The following is a 20446-nucleotide window of genomic DNA, read 5'->3' as shown; positions in this document are numbered from 1 at the left end:
GGACACCAAGGATAGCTTAATATACACAACTCAATGAGTGACATACCACATCAACAGAATACAGAACAAAACCATTATGTTCAGCTAAGTAGGTGCAGAAAAGGCGTGGGATAAAATTTAACATCCTTTCACGATAAAGATGTCAAACAAAATTAGGTATTTCCACATAACAAAGGCCACTTATAGTAAGCCAGCTGTCAAGTAAAAGCTGAGCCCTTTTTTCCTATTATCTAAAATAAGACAAGGATGCTTACTTTCACCACTTTTATTCAAAATAGTTCTGGAAGTCCTAGCCAGAACAATAGGGTAAGAGAAAAACATCAACGGGCATCCAAATTGGAAAAGAAGTAAAATTGTCACTGTTTGTGGATGACACTATCTTACTTATTAAAATTCCCAAAACTCTACCAGAAAACTATCAGAACTAATATATAAATTTGGCAAAGTTGCAGGACACAAATTTTAATGAAAAAAAAAACCCCAGTATGATTTCTGTATGCCAACAGCAAATAATCTGAAATAGAAATCAGGAAAGCAATCCAACAGGTACAAAAACTACGTAGAAATAAATTTAATCAAAGAAGTACAAGATTTCCATAATGAAAACTATAAAACATTGATGAAAGACATTGAAGATGACAACAAATCCATGTTCCTGGGTCGAAATCATCAATATTGTTAAAATGTCCATATTATCCAAAGGTATTTTCAAATTCAACATAACCTTTATCAAAATGCCTTTTTCTGCAGAACATGAAAAAACAATTCTACAAGTTATATGGAATCATAAAATCATGAATAGCCAAAGAAATCTTGGAACAAAATGAGCAATGCAGAAGGTATTGCACTACTTGACTTCAAAGCAAACAACAAATATGTAATACTTTACAGAATAGTATTGGCACAGAAAGAAACATAGACCAGTGGGACAGATATCCTAAAAGTCAATTCACTCATCCACGGCCAGTTCTCTTTAATAACAGTGCCAAGAACATGCAGTAGAAAAAGGACAGTCTTTCAGTAAATGGTGCTGGAAAAATTTGATGTCCACATGCAGAAGAATGAAAGTAGATTCCTGTTTCTCACAAGTTACAAAACTTAAGTAAAAATGGATTAAAGACTTGAAACTATGAAACTATTACAAGAATAGAAGGAAATACTTTAGGACATTGGAATGGGCAAGAGTTTTTTTGGCTAAGACCTCCACAGCATTCCATTAAAGCATATCTCCAAAGTGAACATTAAAGCAAAAAGCTTCTGTACAACGAAGGTCAATCAACAATGTGCAGAGACAATCTAGTGAATGGAAGAAAATATGTATAACCTACACTTCTGACAAGGGGTTAATGGTCAAAGTATACAACTAATGCATTAAACTGAAAAAAACTCAACAACAGATCTACATAGACATATCTCAAAGGCCAACATAAAAAATGTTCAACATTATCAATCAATATGGTAATGAAATGTCACCTGATCCCAGTAAGAATGGCTATTACCAAAAATACTAAATGTAACAAGTGCTAGTGAGGATCTATAGAAAAGGGAAACTTTGCACATTACTGGTGGGAATATAAATTAGTACAGCCATTATGGAAAACAGCATGAAAATTCCTCAAAAAGTTAAAAGTCTACCATAGGATCCAGCAATTCCAAAATATGCAGTAGACAAAAAACTGAAATAACCAGTGTCAAGTGATGAACAGATAAAGAAAATGTGGTACATACACATAATAGGATATTCTTTCACCATAAAAAAGAATGAAATCCTATCCCTGTCATTTTTGACAACAGTATGGAGATTGTGTTAAGTGTAATAAGCCAGGCACAAAAACTAGTACTACACAAACTCACTTATATATAGAATCTAAAAAAGTTGATCTCATAGAAGTGGAGAATACAATGAAAGGGTACTAGAGACTAGGGCAGTGATGGCGAAAGGCTCATTAGAATGTAACTGAGTTACAGTCTCAAACAAGAAGTTCTGGTGTCTAATGCACAGTACAGTGACTATAGATAGTAAGAGAGTATCCACTTCAAACAGCTAGAAGAAAAGGATTTTGAAAGTTTTCATCATAAATGGTCAATGTCTGAGGAGAGATATATGTTTAACCTGATTTAAACACTATACTATATATTTGTCTGAAGCATTACATGGTACTCTATTAATACGTAAAATTTTTATGACTACATATTAGTAAAAAATACATTAAAAAAGCAAGTATCACTCACTTCCTTAGAGAAAGAAAGAAAAAAGATTTAACAGAGACATTTGGTGCCTCTTCAATTTTAGAAATCGAGTGGGAATAGGCACAGGAATCTAGAGGGAATAGGTTCCTTATTCCCTTACACAAGTAGAGAAAGAAAATTGAGCTCAGTAACTTTCTCTGCATGTCTCTGACAGTAAGAGAATTAAAACTGTCTGGAATAATGTCAAATTGTGACAGGAAATGAATGGAAAATTTATTACAGAGAAACCAAAATAAGTGGTAATGTCCTTCAGCAACATGAAAAAAAAAAGCAGCCTAAAAACATTATGTTGTTATCCTGCGCCATCTTGCTCTTCCAAGTGACAAATACATTTGGTTGCTTCTCTTTGTAATGCATTCCCATTTTCTACTGTTGGCCCAGGGATCAAGTAAAGAAGTCAGGTACTCTCCTCTAATTTTCCAACATAGTAAGTACAATGCAATGTTAGGAGCAGCATCTTTGTTTTATGATCACTGCGGTTACAGTCTTCATTTTCCTGTCAGTGCATGTTCTGGTAATTGCAATAATCTTTGAAGTGCATTAGGGCTTTTCAATTCACATCACTCCCATTTTGAAGAAAGCAAGGCTAAGTGATTTTCCTCAAGATTCCCTCACCAAGAAAGACAGAATCAGGACTTTCTGACTACAAGTGTGGCTCCCGCTGTCTCTCTGCCATGGCATGGTAATTGTTTTTTTTGTTGTTGTTGTTAAATCACTATGGTTGTATATAGTAGAGAAATCAACAATATGGGGCCATACTTCCTCTGCTAGAGCTAATTAACATTCGAATGGAACAATTTGTTGACTTTGAAAAATAAAATATTCTAGGATATAAAAGAGCAATTTGATTTGAAAAATAAGCAAATGTTGAATCTAGTAAAAAAATGTCTGGGGGCAGATATGATCTAGTCACATATACTAGAAACTGTCAAAACAGGAAAACAAAAATCTCAAACAAAACTTACCTGCTTAAACAAAAAACAGTTCATTTACATGGTTTTGAAGTGAGAAGATCCTACCTGGTTTAAGTAAAACATTCATTGAATTGTTCCCTTTACAAGGATGTAGTGGCCTTCTTTGTCTCTCAATCAGTTTTGGTTTGAAATTTACTTTGTCTGAGAATAAGATTGCTACCCCTGCTTTTTTCTGGGCTCCTGTCTTGTGGAGAATTGTTTTCCATCCTTTCACTTTCAGTCTATGGGCTTCTTTTTGCACTAGGTGTGTTTCTTGTATAGAACATATTGTTGGATTTTGCTTCTTAATCCATTCTGCCAGACTATTTCTCTTGATTGGTGAATTTCATAAACATATATGCACCAAATATTAATGCCCCCAACTATATAAAACAAATATTAAGTAACATGAAAAACCAAATAAGCACTAATACAATTGTAGTGGGGGATCTAAATACCCCAGTATCACAAATAGACAGTTTATCTAGGCAAAAAATCAACAATGAAATACTAGAACTGAACCAAGCTTTTGAACATATATTGACTTAATAGACATCTATAGAGTGTTTCACCCCACAAAATCAGAATATATATTCTTTTTGGCTGCACATGGCTCATTCTCCAAGATAGACCACATACTAGCTCATAGAACAGGTTTGAATAAATGCAAAGGAATCAAAGTTATCCCCTGTATATTATCAGATCATAGTGCAATCAAGCTGGAGTTCAATAGAATAAGAAACCGTAGGAACTTCACAAACACATGGAAATTGAACAACACTCTCCTGAACAATCAATAGGTCACAGAGGAAATTAAAGAAGAAATTAGACAGTTTTTACAAATAAATGATAATGCGAATACAACATACAGGAATCTATGGGACACAATGAAAGCAGTTCTATGGTGGAAAACCCATAGCACTGAACGCCCACACTAGGAAAAAGGCGAGCTCAAATAAATAACCTAATGATGAATCTTAGACTCTTAGAAAAACAAGAGCAAGAAAAACCCAAAGCTCGTACAAGAGAGGAAATTATAAAGATTAGAGGAGAAATCAATGCAATGGAAACTGAGAAAACAATACAAAAAAATAAATGAATCAAAGAGTTGGTTTTTTGAAAGAATAAATAAAACTGATAAACCCTTAGCTAACCTATCAAAAAAAGGAAAGAAAAAGCTCAGATTCATGCAATTAGGAATGAAAAAGGTGAAGTCACAACAGATCCAACAGAAATTCAGAGGACAGTCAACACCTACTTTAAGAACCTGTACTCTAATAAAATGGAAAACATAGAAGAAATGGACACACTTCTAGATACTTATGAATTACCAAGTTGAAGAAGATAAAAAAATTTTAAACACCACAATTACAATCAGTAAAATTGAAAATGTAATTAAAAGTTTACCAACAAAGAAAAGCCCAGGTCTTGATGGATTCACTGCTGAATTTTACAAGATATTTAGAGAACTACTGCCACTACTCTTTAAATTTTTCAATGAAATTGAAGGGGAAGCAATACTTCCAAATTCATTCCTGGAAGCAAGTATCACTTTGATTCCCAAACCAGGGAAAGACTCAACTAAAAAAGAGAACTACAGGCCAATCTCCTTAATGAATATAGATGCAAAAATCCTTAATAAGATACTAGCAAACAGAATACAGAGGATCATCAAGAAGATCATACATCCTGACCAAGTCGGATTTATACCAGGGATGTGAGGATGGTTCAATATACGGAAGTCAATTAATGTAACACATTAATATATTAACAGAGTCAAGGACAAAAACCATATGATCCTCTAGATAGATGCAGAAAAAGCATTTGACAAAATTCAACACCTGTTCATGATAAAAACCCTGCAAAACACTGTAATAGATGGTCTATATCTCAACTTAATAAAGGCTATCTATGAAAAACCAACAGCCAACATCATATTAAATGGCCAAAAACTGAAAACTTTCACGTTAAAATCAGGAACAAGACAAGGATGCCCACTGTCACCACTCCTCTTCGATATAGTTCTAGAAACATTAGCCATAGCAATTAGACAAGAGAAAGAAATTAAAGCAATAAAGATAGGAAAGGAAGAAGTTAAACTGTCATTATTTGCTGACGATATGATACTCTACATTGAAGATCCAAAAAATTCCACCAAAAACTTCTAGACTTAATTGAAACTTTTAGCAGAGTAGCTGGATACAAGGTCAACACTCGAAAATCAAAAGCCTTCTTGTACACAAATAACAGACTCTGAGAGAGAAATTAGGGAAACAATTCCTTTCACAATAGCATCCCAAAAAATGAAGTGTCTAGGAATCAATCTAATGAAAGAAGCAGAAGACCTCTACAGCGAAAACTACAGCACTCTGAAAAAAGAGATCGAAGAGGATATAAGAAAATGGAAAGACATCCCCTGCTCCTCGGTAGGAAGAATCAACATAGTGAAAATGGCCATACTACCAAAAGTGCTATACAGATTCAATGCAATGCCAATTGAAATTCCAACACTATATTTCACAGAACTAGAAAAAAGAATCCAAAAATTCATTTGGAACCAGAAGAGACCTAGAATAGCAAAAGCCATCCTAGGCAACAGTTATAGCAGTGGGTCTAACAATTCCCAATTTGATACTACAAAGCCATTGTGATAAAAATAACATGGTACTGGCAAAGAAACAGACCTGAGGATCAGTGGAACATATTGGAAGATATAAAAACAACTCCAGACGCACTCAGCTACCTCATCTTTGACAAAGGAGCCGAGCATCCTCACTGGAGGCAAGATAGTCTCTTTAATAAATGGTGTTAGAAAAACTGGATTTCAACCTGCCAAAGGTTAAAACTAGACCATTATCTTTCACCATGCACTAAATTAAAATCCAAGTGGATTAAAGATCTAAATAATAAAACAGAAACACTAAACTTGCTGGAAGATAAGTTAGGCAGAACTCTTGAAGACACTGGCATAGGAAAAGACTTTATGTACAAATTCTCAGTAGCACAGCAACTAGCACAAAGAATCAACAACTGGGATCTCATCTTATTAAAAAGCTTCTGCACTGCAAAAGAAACCATCAACAGAACTAAGAGACAACCTACAAAGTGGGAAAAAATTTTTACCAGCTGCTCCTCAAAGGGCTCTTATCCAGAATACATAAAGAATTCAAAACAATCAGCCCCCCAGATATAAAGACCCAATTCAAAAATGGGCAACTGAAGTGAACAGACATTTCTCAGACAAAGAAGTAAAAGCAGCAAGTAAACATATGAAAAAATGTTCCACATCACTGGTCATTTGAGAGATGCAGATGAAAACAACACTGAGATTCCACCTCACCCCACAAAGAATGGCTGCTATCAAGAAATCAAACAATAACAAATGTTAGCGGGGTTTTGGGGAGAAAGGAACCCTTCTCCATTGTTGGTAGGAGTGCAGACTGGTGCAACCACTATGGAAATCAATATGGAGATACCTCAAAGAGCTGGGACTAGAGGCTCCATTTGACCCAGCCATCTTTCCTCTGCGGGGTATCTTTCCAAAAGATTTAAAAGAATCATATCATAGTGATATATGCACACCTATATTTAGAGAAGCACAGTTTATAATAGCTAAAACTTGGAAACAGCCCATTTGCCCATCAGTTGGAGAATGGATAAAGAAGATGTGGTTTTTCTATAAAATGGAATATTACTCAGCCATAAAGAATGAGAAATTAGATTCATTCATAGGAAAATGGATACATATTGAGGATATACTTCTAAGTGAAATAAATAAGTCACACATGCGTAAATACTGAATAGTTTCTCTGGTGTGAAAAACTATAATAGTACGTAAGATCCTAATGTTATAATTGACAATGTAAAATAGGACGAAAGAGCTAAAGGTGTAGAGAAAGTGGGAAGGGTATGGGCAAGCTAATAAGGGAAAAGAAAAAAATATGAGAAAATAAAAAAATGGAAAAAAAGTGTTTGCAAATGGGGAGGGGAGGAGGGGGTGAAGGGAGGGCGGGGACAAGGGGAAAAAATGAGAACCAAGACCTGTCATGTCAAGGTACAAGATCCCAATAATGAATGTAACCGTACTGTATACCTAAAATGTACCAATAAACTCAATGAAAAAAACAATAAAGAAAAGATTTATTATATTTACCCTAGCATCCTCTGGGGTCTTGAAGTTAATTATTTTTCCAAACTCTCTGGCGTGGAATACAGACTTCACCCGTTCCTAAAAAAAAATACATAACTTCATTAGAAAGAAGATGCAGTTGTAAAAATACAACAAACAAATGCCATACACAAATCATGCACCTTAAAGAAGCCAAGAGTCACCAAGAAGAATCAAAACAAAGTGCTATATTTTAACATACCCACTATCACCAAACCTAAGTTAGAAAGCTTATGATTAGATTTTACTTCCTAAGGCCAGAAAGAGTTAAACAGAAAATGGGAGGAGGTAAATCTGGGAGTAGTGCTGCTATATTTCCTCTCCAAAATTAACTCAGACAATTCTTAATGTATGGCCATGAAATCCCGACTGAAGCCAGATCAAAGATAATATATACATGTTGTATGCATGTATGCACTTGTGACAGCGTAAATTAGTCATGCAACAAGAATGTAGTTTGAAATCAAAGATATCAGAGTGGGTCCACCTAACGATTTTCCTCCACTCCTTTGGTATTTGAGGTATCTGTTGGGGAGAACTGTATAACAGCAGACATTACAGACTGGAGGGGCAAACAGAAAGCAAAATGGGACTACCAAGGATGGTGTACTATGGAGAGGGCCACAGAAGAAAGATGGTGGTTTTACTAATTTAGCAATTTCTGTAAACCAAATAGCCATGCAAATATGGACTACAGAAGAAATCAGTTTCTTTTATTAAAAAAAAAAAAAAGATTGCTGAACCAAAGTTAAAAAAAAAAAAGGCAAGAAGGGAATAAGTGAAGGAAATTAGAGGAAATATTATATTTAGATTAAAAAAAAAAGGAAAATAACCAAGGAAGCTCTGTGGGATAGATCAGTTTTTCATGTTTGGAAAAGGTAGGGTTCTGTTACTGAATACAAAATAAGGACCTAGAATGCTACTGTCAATGTAATAGCACAGAAAGTAGCACTTTTATTCTTAGCCAGTCTTTTCTCTTTAAGCCTGAATAAGAGTAAAGGAAAAACGATGCCAAGTCAAAGCAACTTTTATTTATAAAACAGAAACATTACAAAATAAAGGTGATTACATAAAATGCAGTGCCTTCACTTCCAAGTTTACAAAACAATCTATTAAATGTACCTTTGCTTCAATGCGCAATCTTCTTTCATGAACAATGAATGGTTCTTTGGTAAATTCATCGAAACTGTACTGCCACTCACATGTAAGTTGTCCAAATGTTCCCTTTGTTACAAACAATACACCACTATTTTGGGGGCAGGGAGGAAAAAATTCAATTAAAAATTGAAGGACTTGTATCTAGTAGTACAGAATACATGTCTTTTTGCAAATGCACACTATGTTCACCTAGACAAACTTCATTCTTGGTTATAAAAATATGAGTCTAAAGGTACAGAAATCATGAAAGTATATTCTCAGATCATAGTGGAACTATTTCCAAATGCTTAGAAATTAAGATATTACTAAAATAATCCACACATCAAAGAATCTTAAAAGAGATTAGAAAATACTTTGAACAGAATGAGAATTAAACTATAAAATTTTTGGGATGTAGTTAATGTAATGCTTAGTGGGAAATCTGCAGCATAATATATTAGAAAAATTGTAGCACTTTTAAAGTCAAACATAGGAAATACTTTGTAAGAGAAAAACATGTATAGGCTCGACTGGTTAACATTTAGGGATCTTGATGTAGTTAACATTTCAGAATAAATGTCTTATTATTAAGGCTCCATGTACCGTTTCCCAGCCTTTTGTAACCACCTTGAACAGGTTCAACATATTGAAGAGTCATGGGTTTTTTAGACCAAATAAAGTTCTATCATTCTTCCTTTTTTTGTTTTTGGGTACTAGGATTGAACTCAGGGCCTTTGCTCTGAATTACATTTCCAGCCCTTTTTAAAATTATTTTGAGTCAGTCTCACAATTGCTATGCTGTCCAGGGTTGGCTTGAATTTGTGATCTCAGTCTTCCTCAGTCTCCTAGAGTCCACTACTCAGCTTTATAATTTTCAATTTTACTTTATTTTTTGGTACCAGAGATCGCACTCAGGACCTTGCCCTTGTGAGGCAGGTGTGGTGCCAGTGAACTAAATCCCCAGCCATGTTTTTTTTTTTTTTTTCAGACAGGACCTGCTATGCAGTTCAGGCTGGCCTTGAGAGATACTTCTGCCTCAGCTTTCCAAGTGCTGGCATTATCGCACCACACCCAGCTTCAGAGTGACATTTTTAAAAAAGTCTTCAGTTTTTAAATTACTTGTTCTATTTTTTGGGGACAAATTAAGAAATGAAGATGGATTCTGTTTATAATAATTCTATTTAATTCTTTCAAAAGCTTTTCACTATTTCACTTTGTGGTTAAAACATCAATTAAAGTGCAACCAGAGTTTTCTTTTAAATGACACATACTTTAACTTAAGGGATTGTGTGAAAGCAATAGCTGTCTCCTGGCCTAAATGCAAATGAAGAAAGCTAATAAGGGATGATACCTCTCATCTCAATCTTCTGTCCCTCAGCCCCTTTCACCAATCCTTAATCACAGGCCCAGTGGAACAAGGCTGTGTCACTGTATCTTTGCACCTACCCTCCCATTGTCTGTAGGTCTATCTGAAGATGCTGCTGTAGCTTGGAGTACTCATATAAAATATTACCTCGTTTCCATTGGTATACTCATGTATGTGAATCTATGTATACTCTAATGAATAGCTACCATTAGAGGACTCTTGATATAACCTGAAGTTGTATACTTTTTCACAGAAGGGGAACTTTGCCTTTGAGAGGCCAATTTGTAGAATTTCTGTATTCACTAAATTAAATGAAGCAAATGCTAAAATATCCAATTTATGCTTGTGTACCACTGTTTATCTGTATGCATGCACAAAACTAAACATAAATTTATGTAATGTCTTGGGAACCAGCTTTACCAAGCAAGAGAACCAGAGTTAGCAGGAATCGGGGAGACTATATGATACAAAAGGTGAATAATATTAACTCCTAACTGAATTACATTACAGAAAGAAGGCAAGTTACCGTCTAGTTATCATGAACATATCTGTTTTATTGATCATGACATGAGTAAAATACTTGTATTTTGCAAATCTTCCATTTTCCATGACCTTAAAAAGCGAGAAAGAAAATATTGGTAATATTCCATGATACCTTATGATTTAAAAAAAAAAAACATTTGTTTTTTTCAGTGGGGGCAAATCATTAACATACTTACATAAGAAATATATTTATCACAAAATTGAATTAAATTTTTATAAAATCATTGCTTTCTTTAAAAAATTATCTACTGTATTAAGATTACTCAATTGTACCATCTTTAAATGCTAGATTTTTGAAGATATAACCATACAAAGTTTAAGTTCATTCTGAGATATACTATTAAAGCAATTTTCATTTGGAAAATATATTAGTATTTTATTATTACACCTGTATAGAAACATACATAAACACGTATCTAACTCTTGATTTTTCTTTTACTTGGAAATTCCTTATATGTATTACAAACTTGCTTTTCTTTGCCAGTCTCAGAACTCATTCAAAAATGCCAAGAAAACTCAATCAAAGCAAAATATAAACAACAGCATTTCTGGACAAACATGGAACCCTAAAGGCCTACTAACAATCTTTATTTTCAGGACTATTGAAACACATTCTCTATGACACTGTTTGTTAACAGTACTTCGTTCCAGAAAACTTAAACATAGCCATACAAAAAAGTTATTTTTAATTCTATTTTCAGTATCATTTCTATTGAGAGAAGAGTTACTTTGACTATTAAATTATATGGCAGGTTAGCCTATTTTTAAAGATAAGCATTGTAATTGTGACTAAGATTCCCCCTAAAGGAGGCATGTTGAGAATTGAGGCAAAAAGAAGTTCTGAAGAAATTACAAAAGATGATACAGAGTTTAGAAAATTGTGTTCCTTGAAGCTATAATACAAAACTAAAATTATTTAGCTTAGAAAAAAGCTAAGATGTGACTTCATAATGTTGGTATAGAAAGTTCAAAGAATGGTCTTCATTTTTATCTGCGACAGAAATAAAAAAATGTAGATTACTTGCATGGGAGGTTTCTAACTTCAAAGATTATAAAATACTGAAAAGTATTCTCACTATTGATTCTAAAAATTAAACATAAATATATTGAAAATAAAAAATGGATACAGCCACAGATACAAAACATTTTAAGAATTACTAATTCATAAATTGTGAAAATAAACTTGAAAAACTAGGTGAAATAATCATTAGGACAATATAAATTACTAAGAGAAAGAACTATCAAATATTAGAGGAGAGGTAAAAATTATTTGCAAATAACAGTATATCTGGAAACTTTATTATATAAAATCCAGTAATCAATTTGGAAATATAAGGAAAAATATCATTTTAAGGCTAATAAAATATTTATACATACATTTTACAAATAATGTGCAGAAGTTATATGTTCAAAGCTATGAGCACTTTATTGGAGAAACAGAATTTTGAAAATGAAAATCCACACCTTATTCTTAAATCAGAAAACAGCTAGTAAATTATGAAAGAAGAATGGGAAGCAACCTAGCAGACGATACAATTTACAAAGCTGCAGTAGTGAAAGAGATGGTGCTGGTAGAAGTTTCTATGATTTATCAATGGAAAGAACACACATTATAGTCTCATCTGTATGTGAGACTTTACAAAATCCTATCTCAGTACAGAAATTTGGGACTTCAAGAAGCATTTCAAGTTAGTGGGTAAGAACATGTGCCATCACATGACTGGTTTAAGGCAACTCACTGTTTAAAGCTGAATACTTATTTCTCACTTTACACCAAATTAAATCCAAACTGGTCAATGATCTGAGCATACAAAATGACTATAAAAGTACTATAAAAAGTAATATTTTAATATTGGAGTGGGAAAGCCAAAGTGAAACAAAGTCCATAAAACCTAGCATAAAACAATTTGGTGAGTACAAAGAAGTTAAACATTGCTGAATGGTTAAAAAGAACCAAATAAAGAAAAACAGCACAAGAATCAAAGGATAAGGTAGGAAAATATTAATAGAGAGAGATGTATCTGATAATTTTCAGAATTATAACTATTTGAATAAATAGAAGAAAAATAAGTAACCTAACAGTAAAGTATCTAAAGTATTATGAACAGGTTAGCAAAAACAAAACAAAATAAAATCTAACCAATAAATGATAGACTGTTCAATTTAATTCAAAATCAAACTATACAAATCCACTAAACATTCTGAGTCAACAATTCTGCTAGAATTTACTGTAAGCAAAAATATGTAGAGATATATATAAAAGAATCTTCACAGAAATATAACTAAAAGCAAAATACTTCAAGGGGACTGGCTAAATTACGATGCAGCCATACAATGGTACATTATGAAGCCATATAAAGATATGTGGAATGATAGATACAAAGGTACAAGACATTATATAGAAAGGAACTGTATGTACGGGAGAAAGAAAAGCAAAAACACATACATGTACATATTTATGAGTGTAAGAAAAATTTCAAACAATATGTACCAGTCTTAACAGCATTTATCTCCGGACTTGTGAAGGATACATGGTGGGGAGAGAAGTAAAGTTTTAAATTTTACATTCTTTTATTCTGTAACAGTTTGTATTTGAAAATAAATTACCTTAGCAAATATTCTCATTTTGTGATCAAGTTTTAAAATAAGAAAACATTGAATAAATGCCAGTTTCCTCAAGAACACCTCTAATAGTAAAAGTCAGAAGTCTATATATCCCATTAATAATCGTTAACATTAATTGAAGCTAGGTGTTTTGGGCCCAAGTACTTAGCTTCTTTTGCAATGTTATATAAGTTTGGGCATTGTTGGACCTACCTTTCTTCATTTTTCATTTTTCAGACTGAAATTTAAGCTGTGCCTATAAGCAATTAAATAAATTTTAACAGTCACAGTAGCCCCTGGAATAAATAAAAGCTAAAAATAAAAAAATCCAAGGTTGGGGGCAGGAGAAATAATTTATGGAATGCTTTTAGAAATATACCCAAGGGCCAGGGATTTAGCTCAGTGGTTCTGCTGCCTGCCTCACAAGCACAAGGTCCAGAGTTTGATCCCTGGTACCATCCCCCCAAAAATAAATAAGTAAAAGAAATTTACCCAAAACTTTAAATGCAACACTTGAAAAATATTTGGACATTATGGTCAGGGTCTTGTGCTATGAAGTGCAAAAAGCTGTATGCTTTGTTAGAGTAGATATATTTGAATATGAAAATATAATGCCTTACAAAATTTTGCTGATGCCTCATTGTAAACATGTAAAAATATAGTACAGCATGTTTCAAAACTTTGAAACTAAATCCAATGAAGCTAATGAGAGAATGTTACATCTTATCAGCCACATTCCTCTTCCATCCCATTGTAAAGAATCTACAATGTCATGTTTTTGGTCACAATTTCCTGCCTAATTGTACAATTTTATAAATATAATAAGGACTTACACTTTTCAAAATATCAATATATATTTTAGGAAAATAAAAATTAGAATTTTAGACCTGAAAGGAATACTTTGCATCCAAATTATTCTTCCTGTATACATGGAGAAACTGAGAATTAGGCATTTAATCAGTCCATCTAAGTCTTCACAACAATATTGTGAAATTGGGTGAAATTTCAGTAAAGTGACTTGCTTTGGGTTTGTTGCAAAAATGGACTCAGAGCATTGGTTGCATCATTTTTAATTCCAGTGCTTTTTACTACATAATTATGTCACTCTTCTCTCATGGTACCTCAAAAATGTATTTGATAATCCTGGAAGATGTTTCTGAGGCAGCTGTTAAAATCAGCTTAGTTTGACCTTTTCTAGATCTACAGTGTGCAAATGATTGAGTGTTAATATCCTATGTTCTTCCATCAGAAACATGCTAAGAATGAATGTTTCTATTAAAATAATTTGTGATACTCTTTAAAACAAATAAAGAATTACCAAAATTGGGGATAGGAATCACTTATATAGGACCTTTTACATAAAGATCAAGATTTAGCTAAATTAACAATAGATGATACTTTAGACATGTTAGCTGCATATTTATAGTTTAGTTTTGAAGAACAATTTTTTGCCTTATTCATTAAATGTAAATGTGAATTATCTATCATGTTTTGGGGACTTTTAAAAATAAAAATAATAACAACAGAAACTGCATTCATTACATATAACTATCAAGAGTCTGTAAGCAGCACTAAAAATGAATGGTTACTGGTAAAAGGACCTAATTTGCATTTAGAAAAGTATATGGTAACTTCTTAAAATATAAATAAATCCAAATCAAATTAACTACATATTTAAAAACACAAAGAAAGTAATGATTTGATGATAGTGATGTCAGAGTTACTTTTTATGAATATCCACGTTTCCTATCAGGTAAGTCCAAATACTTTAGAAAAAGAGCATAAACTTGAAACTACAGTAATACAGACTTTTTAACATTTTTCAAATCATTCAAATATTATGAGGTAGCACATACCAAAATAGCAAAATCAAAACATGAAAAGATTTGCTAGAAACAATCACCAAAATGGAAAACTTTAAATCTCAAACAATATAAAGTTAACGACTGCAGGCAAACATACTTAGGAAAACTCCATAAATAATGATACATAATTTAACAAAAACTATCAATAGCTCATTCTTTTGGAAGGCAAAATTGTTTCATAGATAAATGAGTTTTCTTTTTTAGACAGCAACATGGGGTATTAAAAGAAAATGATATTCATTTATATGAAAGATAAAGAGTGACTGCTAAAAGTCAAGAAAATCTATTAGATGACAAAGTTTTTACAGATTGGTTAATTTGGACAGTCAGAAGATAGGGAAAGAGGAAAGGTTTATGAATAGATTCTACTGACAATGTAAGCATACTTGAAAAACCAATTCAGGGAGTCATTTGTAAGATAATAAATGCTATCATTTTTCAGGTATTTAAACATAGACAACAGGTTAGAAATAGCCTTAGGGAAAATCTTAGTAACAGAGTAACCTGATTAAGGTTTAGGTAAGAAGTAGAACGTGTTCTACCAATTCACTTCAAATCTGAGGCTTGAGTGCTATGGCCAAGAAACCAATTTTCATGATTAAATATAGCAGAAAACAAACAACCTCACTGACTATTCCATCAATTCTGAAGAGGAACTATCCTGTTATATCTCTCATATTTTTGTCTCTTGCCATGCTAAGAAGTTATCTGGGCTCTAAGCCAAAGCACAGGAATAGGCTATGATAACATCTTTGGCAAGAAAGCTGAGCAAAATTGACATAAAATCAAAGGAAAAAATTATATCCTAAGACATGTGAAATGTCATCAGTAAGTACAACCAAAATAGTCTGGAAAATGGACAGCATTACGTTCATAAAATAGTTACGTGTACTTATAACAGTGGACTATCAATTTACCTAATAACATTCTAGAGGAATCAAAGTTAGTGTATCAGGATTAAGTACATAGTTATGAGTCTCATTAAAGCAGTTCCAGCAGCACCTCTAGCATTACTCAACATTTATTGACCTACTTACTGATATATATTTGAAAACAACAATAACATTGTCTTTTAAAATACTGTATAATTAAGAGCATCTATCCCTGAGAATTTATTATTCCTACTGATTACCAATTATCATGTATGAAAATTATCATGGTACTGTAACCATTTTACTAACCTTGAAAGGAAACAAAAAAGATGCAATTTAATGATGTTTCTATCTTGGCAAAGAGGAGAAAAATGAACACAGAATTTATATAATGGTGGTCGAGAACTAGCATAAACTGGCATTCATCTGGAATAGTAAAAATACAATAGAGTTCTTATTAGGTACTATAATTGTATATGTCTTTTGTTTTAAACCGATCAAAACACCAAGATATATAATACTAAAATTACCTCCCTTTTACAATACGGAATGGAGGTCAGACAGACGTCATATATAAGGTTAGTAAAAGAAAAAGATTTACTTGGTTCAAGAATCCTGGCCTGACCCACTGGGTATTGCTGTATCTCAAATAAGAAACATTATCATCAACATGAGTTTAGCACAGAAGGACTACAGGCAGCTCTTCATGTCTGCAGGTTCAACCTGTAGATTAACTAATCAGGGATCAAAAATGTTTTTAAAAATTTCATCTGTAATGATCATGCATACAGTAGACTTTGTCTCTGGCATTATTCCTTAGAAAATATAGTTATGACACTACTTTCTTAGCACTTATACTGTATTAGGTGTAAAAGTAATCTAGAGAAGATTATGTATATAGGAAGATATGCTTAGCTTATATACAAATGCTATGCCATTTTATGTAAGGGACTTGAATAGGAACACATTTAAATATCGTTAGGGGTCCTGGAAGCAAATCCCTTGGATATACCAAGGGACAATTGTAAAAATTTGTGTGTGTACGCGGATACCAGTAGATGCAGTGCAATCTTATTTTAATAGCACATTGGAATATAGATTTAGATATCCCACAAACTCCATGGTATCTCTTGTCATACTTCAAATTTCATGTGACATCTGGAGAGCATTATCTCTTTGGAGATGGGTGGTATGTCTCAATTTCTACAATTCTTTCGATCCTACATGTAACAGCTAAACAAAAAACAGGAAAGAGACTACGAAACTGTTGACATTACAGGGTGGTGAGTGTTTTATGCCCAATCACCAGAATAATAAAGCTGACTACTATTAAAACCTCATGAGAGATGAACAGAAATCTTGACCACTTTCTTCAGGGCTGTAACATTAGTATCTTGAAAAAGTCTAACACTCAAGTAGGAATTTAACAGACATGTAGAGTGAATGAATACGAAACAATTTTCTTTGTATTAATATAAACTATGCTTTCAGATAGAGCTAGCAAAAATCCAATATATGTGTAATACAATTCATTCTTTTGGGAATTAAAACATTCAAAGTAGTCTGGCAACTAATTCCAGAGAAATTAACTTTACTGAAATATCAGTACTGTACTCCAACAATGTATTTTTATGAGATCTCTAAAACAACAACCCCAGACCTGAAGTATTCCAAATATCTAAACGTCTATTTCCCTACAATGCTTCCCACAGGGTTCTTTACAGTGGTAAATGTTCACTGAAAAATTACCATTATGGTTCATTAGAGTTATTATCAGAGTGAGTAGATATCATATCATTTGAATTTATCAATAGAAATGCTTGTGACAAAAAAATCCAAGAAAAGTGCATCCTTTCACAAATGACATGCATGTTTTTTTACATGAAGGAGGCATATAATCTAATTTTGAATAAAAATTATCTAATTTGGCAAATGAATGTATCCTTTCACAGGATAGTCAGCCAACAGAAAATACTTTGTATAAGTACTTATATACGTGTGCACATAGTAACACTGACAACTGGATGAGCTTTACTAAACTCACCTTATGTTGAGAATTTTTATGCCTGTCTAATGAAACTATGGATAAGTTATACGGCAGAGCTCAAATCATGAGTTAAGTAAGTCCTAAGTCAGAATTTAGCACCTTTAGCTAATTAAGGCTAAACTAATGCTTCAGTTTTAGCTCAATTTACATGTCCTTGGTAAAAAGAAGGTAAGACCCAAATGGAACATACCTGAATTTAACACCTACAATTTCTTTTACTGTTAAAATGTACTGAATTCCCACTATAATAGTATTTCTTTCCTTAATATAGTTACAAATTTAATAACAGATTTTAAAGACATCAAGATATCAAATTCATTTCACTTAAGTTATTGAATTTAAAGAGAATTAATTCATTTTACACTTGAGATGAAGAGGAAACCTGAATATTCCCTAAATGGAATCATCTCCAGAGAAACACAACTTCCAAGTGTCAGTGAAAGAGTATTTTACATAACATTGGAAGGTTCTAACTGGGGTTCTACTGGTCCAAAATAGATTTAGTGAAACACTCTTAAGTGTTTGAAAGTCTGGGCTTTCAAAAATGATGTGACAAAGGCTTTCTAAAAGATTCTGCTAAACTAATAAATGAAGTATGAGAACTGCATCCAAGTGGATACGTAATCTGGTAATCTTCTCTTCCGTGGACTCTGCTTTATCCTAAGTGCAAAGAATTCTCATTTCCATGAAAAACAAAATTTGGTTCTCTTCAGTTTCCTCACCCCTTTCAGAAATGTCCTTCTGGAGAGGAAGAGTTAAAAAGTGAAGAGTGAAATCCAAAAGGCCCTTGTTTCCTAGCTCTTGTCCACTTACTCAAAATTTCAGATGAAGCCAAGAGAAGAGTGTTCAGCACTACTCTGGTGATCTGATTGCTACTTTTAAGCCCTTTTTTCCAGATTAGTTGTAATTCTCTTCCTGAAGTAAAAGGGAAGAAGACCATGAAGACTGAAGACAGTTATCTTCCATTTGCAATTAAGGCAGTATTTGAAGCTAATTATAAACATCTGTAATTTCTGAAAGAAAAGAAACACACACAAACAAAAACAGCCTCCCTTTTTAAACAATTTACATCATGGCAACTTTGATCTATCTGTAGAGGACTGAAAAACAACATAGATAAAATTAAAACATACTTGAAATGAAAAGAATATACTACTCCCACAAACTCCCCTCATCATATGCACAGACGACACAGGAATTATATGTATACATACACTCACACATATTTTAGAAAAGAATTTACTTAAGAGGAAGAAATTTTTTAAAAGATACAATGTCTAAAGGTAGAAAAGCAATAAATGAAAACGAAGTTTCTATATCAGCTATAAAAGATTCAGATGACCATTTACATGTTCTAGAAATTAAAGACTAGATTTCTCATGCTGAGGTTATTCTATACATGGGATGTTTTTTAATCTTTAGAAGTTAATAATGCTACTTTAAGTTTGACCCCTGGTACCCCCACCCAAATAATCCTATTTTTAAATTTTATAATAAAAACATAAAACAGCAATTCAAATGTTTGGCTTACAACTAAAAATTTTTAAAGGAAACATTCCATAAGTGATATGAAGATAAAGTATAGTGTGCTTCTTTTCTATAGTTTATTTTCTTTAATGAGCATATACTGCTTCAACAATATAGAAAATAATCTTTAATTTTTGAATATTCTCATATTGTCTGTAAAATGCTACAGCTGTAGGCAGAGAATCAGTATCAGTGAGTTGACTTACAAGATAGATTTAGGTTTGTAATACACATGTGGGTCTCTACAATTTTTAATTAACAGAATTGCCAACTTTTATTGACTACAGTCAGAAAATTGTTGTAGAGATAATGTAGTTAAACAGGCTACTGACAAAATAAAATTTATAATACAAAAATGTATTGTCAAGACAAGCTAAGTCTGATTATTTAAAAAAAAAACAAAAATAATACCTATACTATTGTGAAAGCTCATGTATTGGAGGATCTCTAAGATTCTGAGGAATGATCTAATACAATTTAGTAGAAATCTGCATTACCATTTCATTGCTTAGAAAATGCGTTAAAACTGAAGACTGCATGAAAAGCTGGTTTTACAAAATTATTAAACATTTGCTTTAAAACTGATATTTGGAGGCTGGAGATTTAGCTCAGTGGTTCTGCTGCCTGCCTCACAAGCCCAAGGACCCGAGCTCTATCACCAGTACCAAAAAACAAAAAAACTGATATATGGAGGCACATAGCTGCCATATACTATAATTACTGATTGATACGGAATGGCTGCTAAATAAATTTATGACTATGAATATGAAAATCTACAACACAATAAAGCAAAACCATAAACTACTTATCAAATCATACATTATTCTAACTAGTTCTATAATACAGATCTACTTGAAATCATTTGTTCTCTTTTGAATCAGGATTTTCTATAATGTTTTGTACAGAGACACCACACATTTAAAGATTAAATTAAAACCTAGATATTTTAAATTGATCTCCATTTATACAAAAGAAATAAGGACAAGAAAAATGAAACTGGCATTTTTTTATATACTCATCATAATGATTACTTATCCAAATTAATGATCTAGCTCACTTAACATTTTATTTAATAATTGGAAGGCATTATAAATTCATTTGCAAGGAAATCTAT

At 32.7% G+C, this 20446-nt stretch overlaps 1 protein-coding gene across 3 annotated transcripts in view; it reads right to left on the bottom strand.

The window, feature by feature from the left end:
* Window positions 1–20446, bottom strand: part of Vps13a (vacuolar protein sorting 13 homolog A) — a 228418-nt gene that overhangs the window by 11097 nt on the left and 196875 nt on the right. For 2 of the 3 annotated variants that reach the window (XR_004514896.1, XM_033757746.1), the window contains exons 69-71: window positions 10401–10486; window positions 8494–8617; window positions 7357–7431 (exon numbers count right to left, since the gene is read on the bottom strand). Coding sequence is in view for 1 of the 3 variants with exons in the window: in XM_033757746.1 (XP_033613637.1) it covers window positions 7357–7431; window positions 8494–8617; window positions 10401–10486 (285 nt within the window). In the remaining 2 variants the exon portion in view is untranslated. Of the gene's footprint in view, window positions 1–7356; window positions 7432–8493; window positions 8618–10400; window positions 10487–18618; window positions 18721–20446 lie in introns of those variants that run through there. The other variant, XR_004514897.1, reaches the window with a different exon arrangement.

Source organism: Fukomys damarensis, unplaced genomic scaffold (genome assembly GCF_012274545.1).
Source record: "Fukomys damarensis isolate Sample0158 unplaced genomic scaffold, DMR_v1.0_HiC HiC_scaffold_31, whole genome shotgun sequence".
Classification (NCBI taxonomy): Eukaryota; Metazoa; Chordata; class Mammalia; order Rodentia; family Bathyergidae; genus Fukomys; species Fukomys damarensis.
This window is presented reverse-complemented; position numbering and strand designations above follow the sequence as displayed.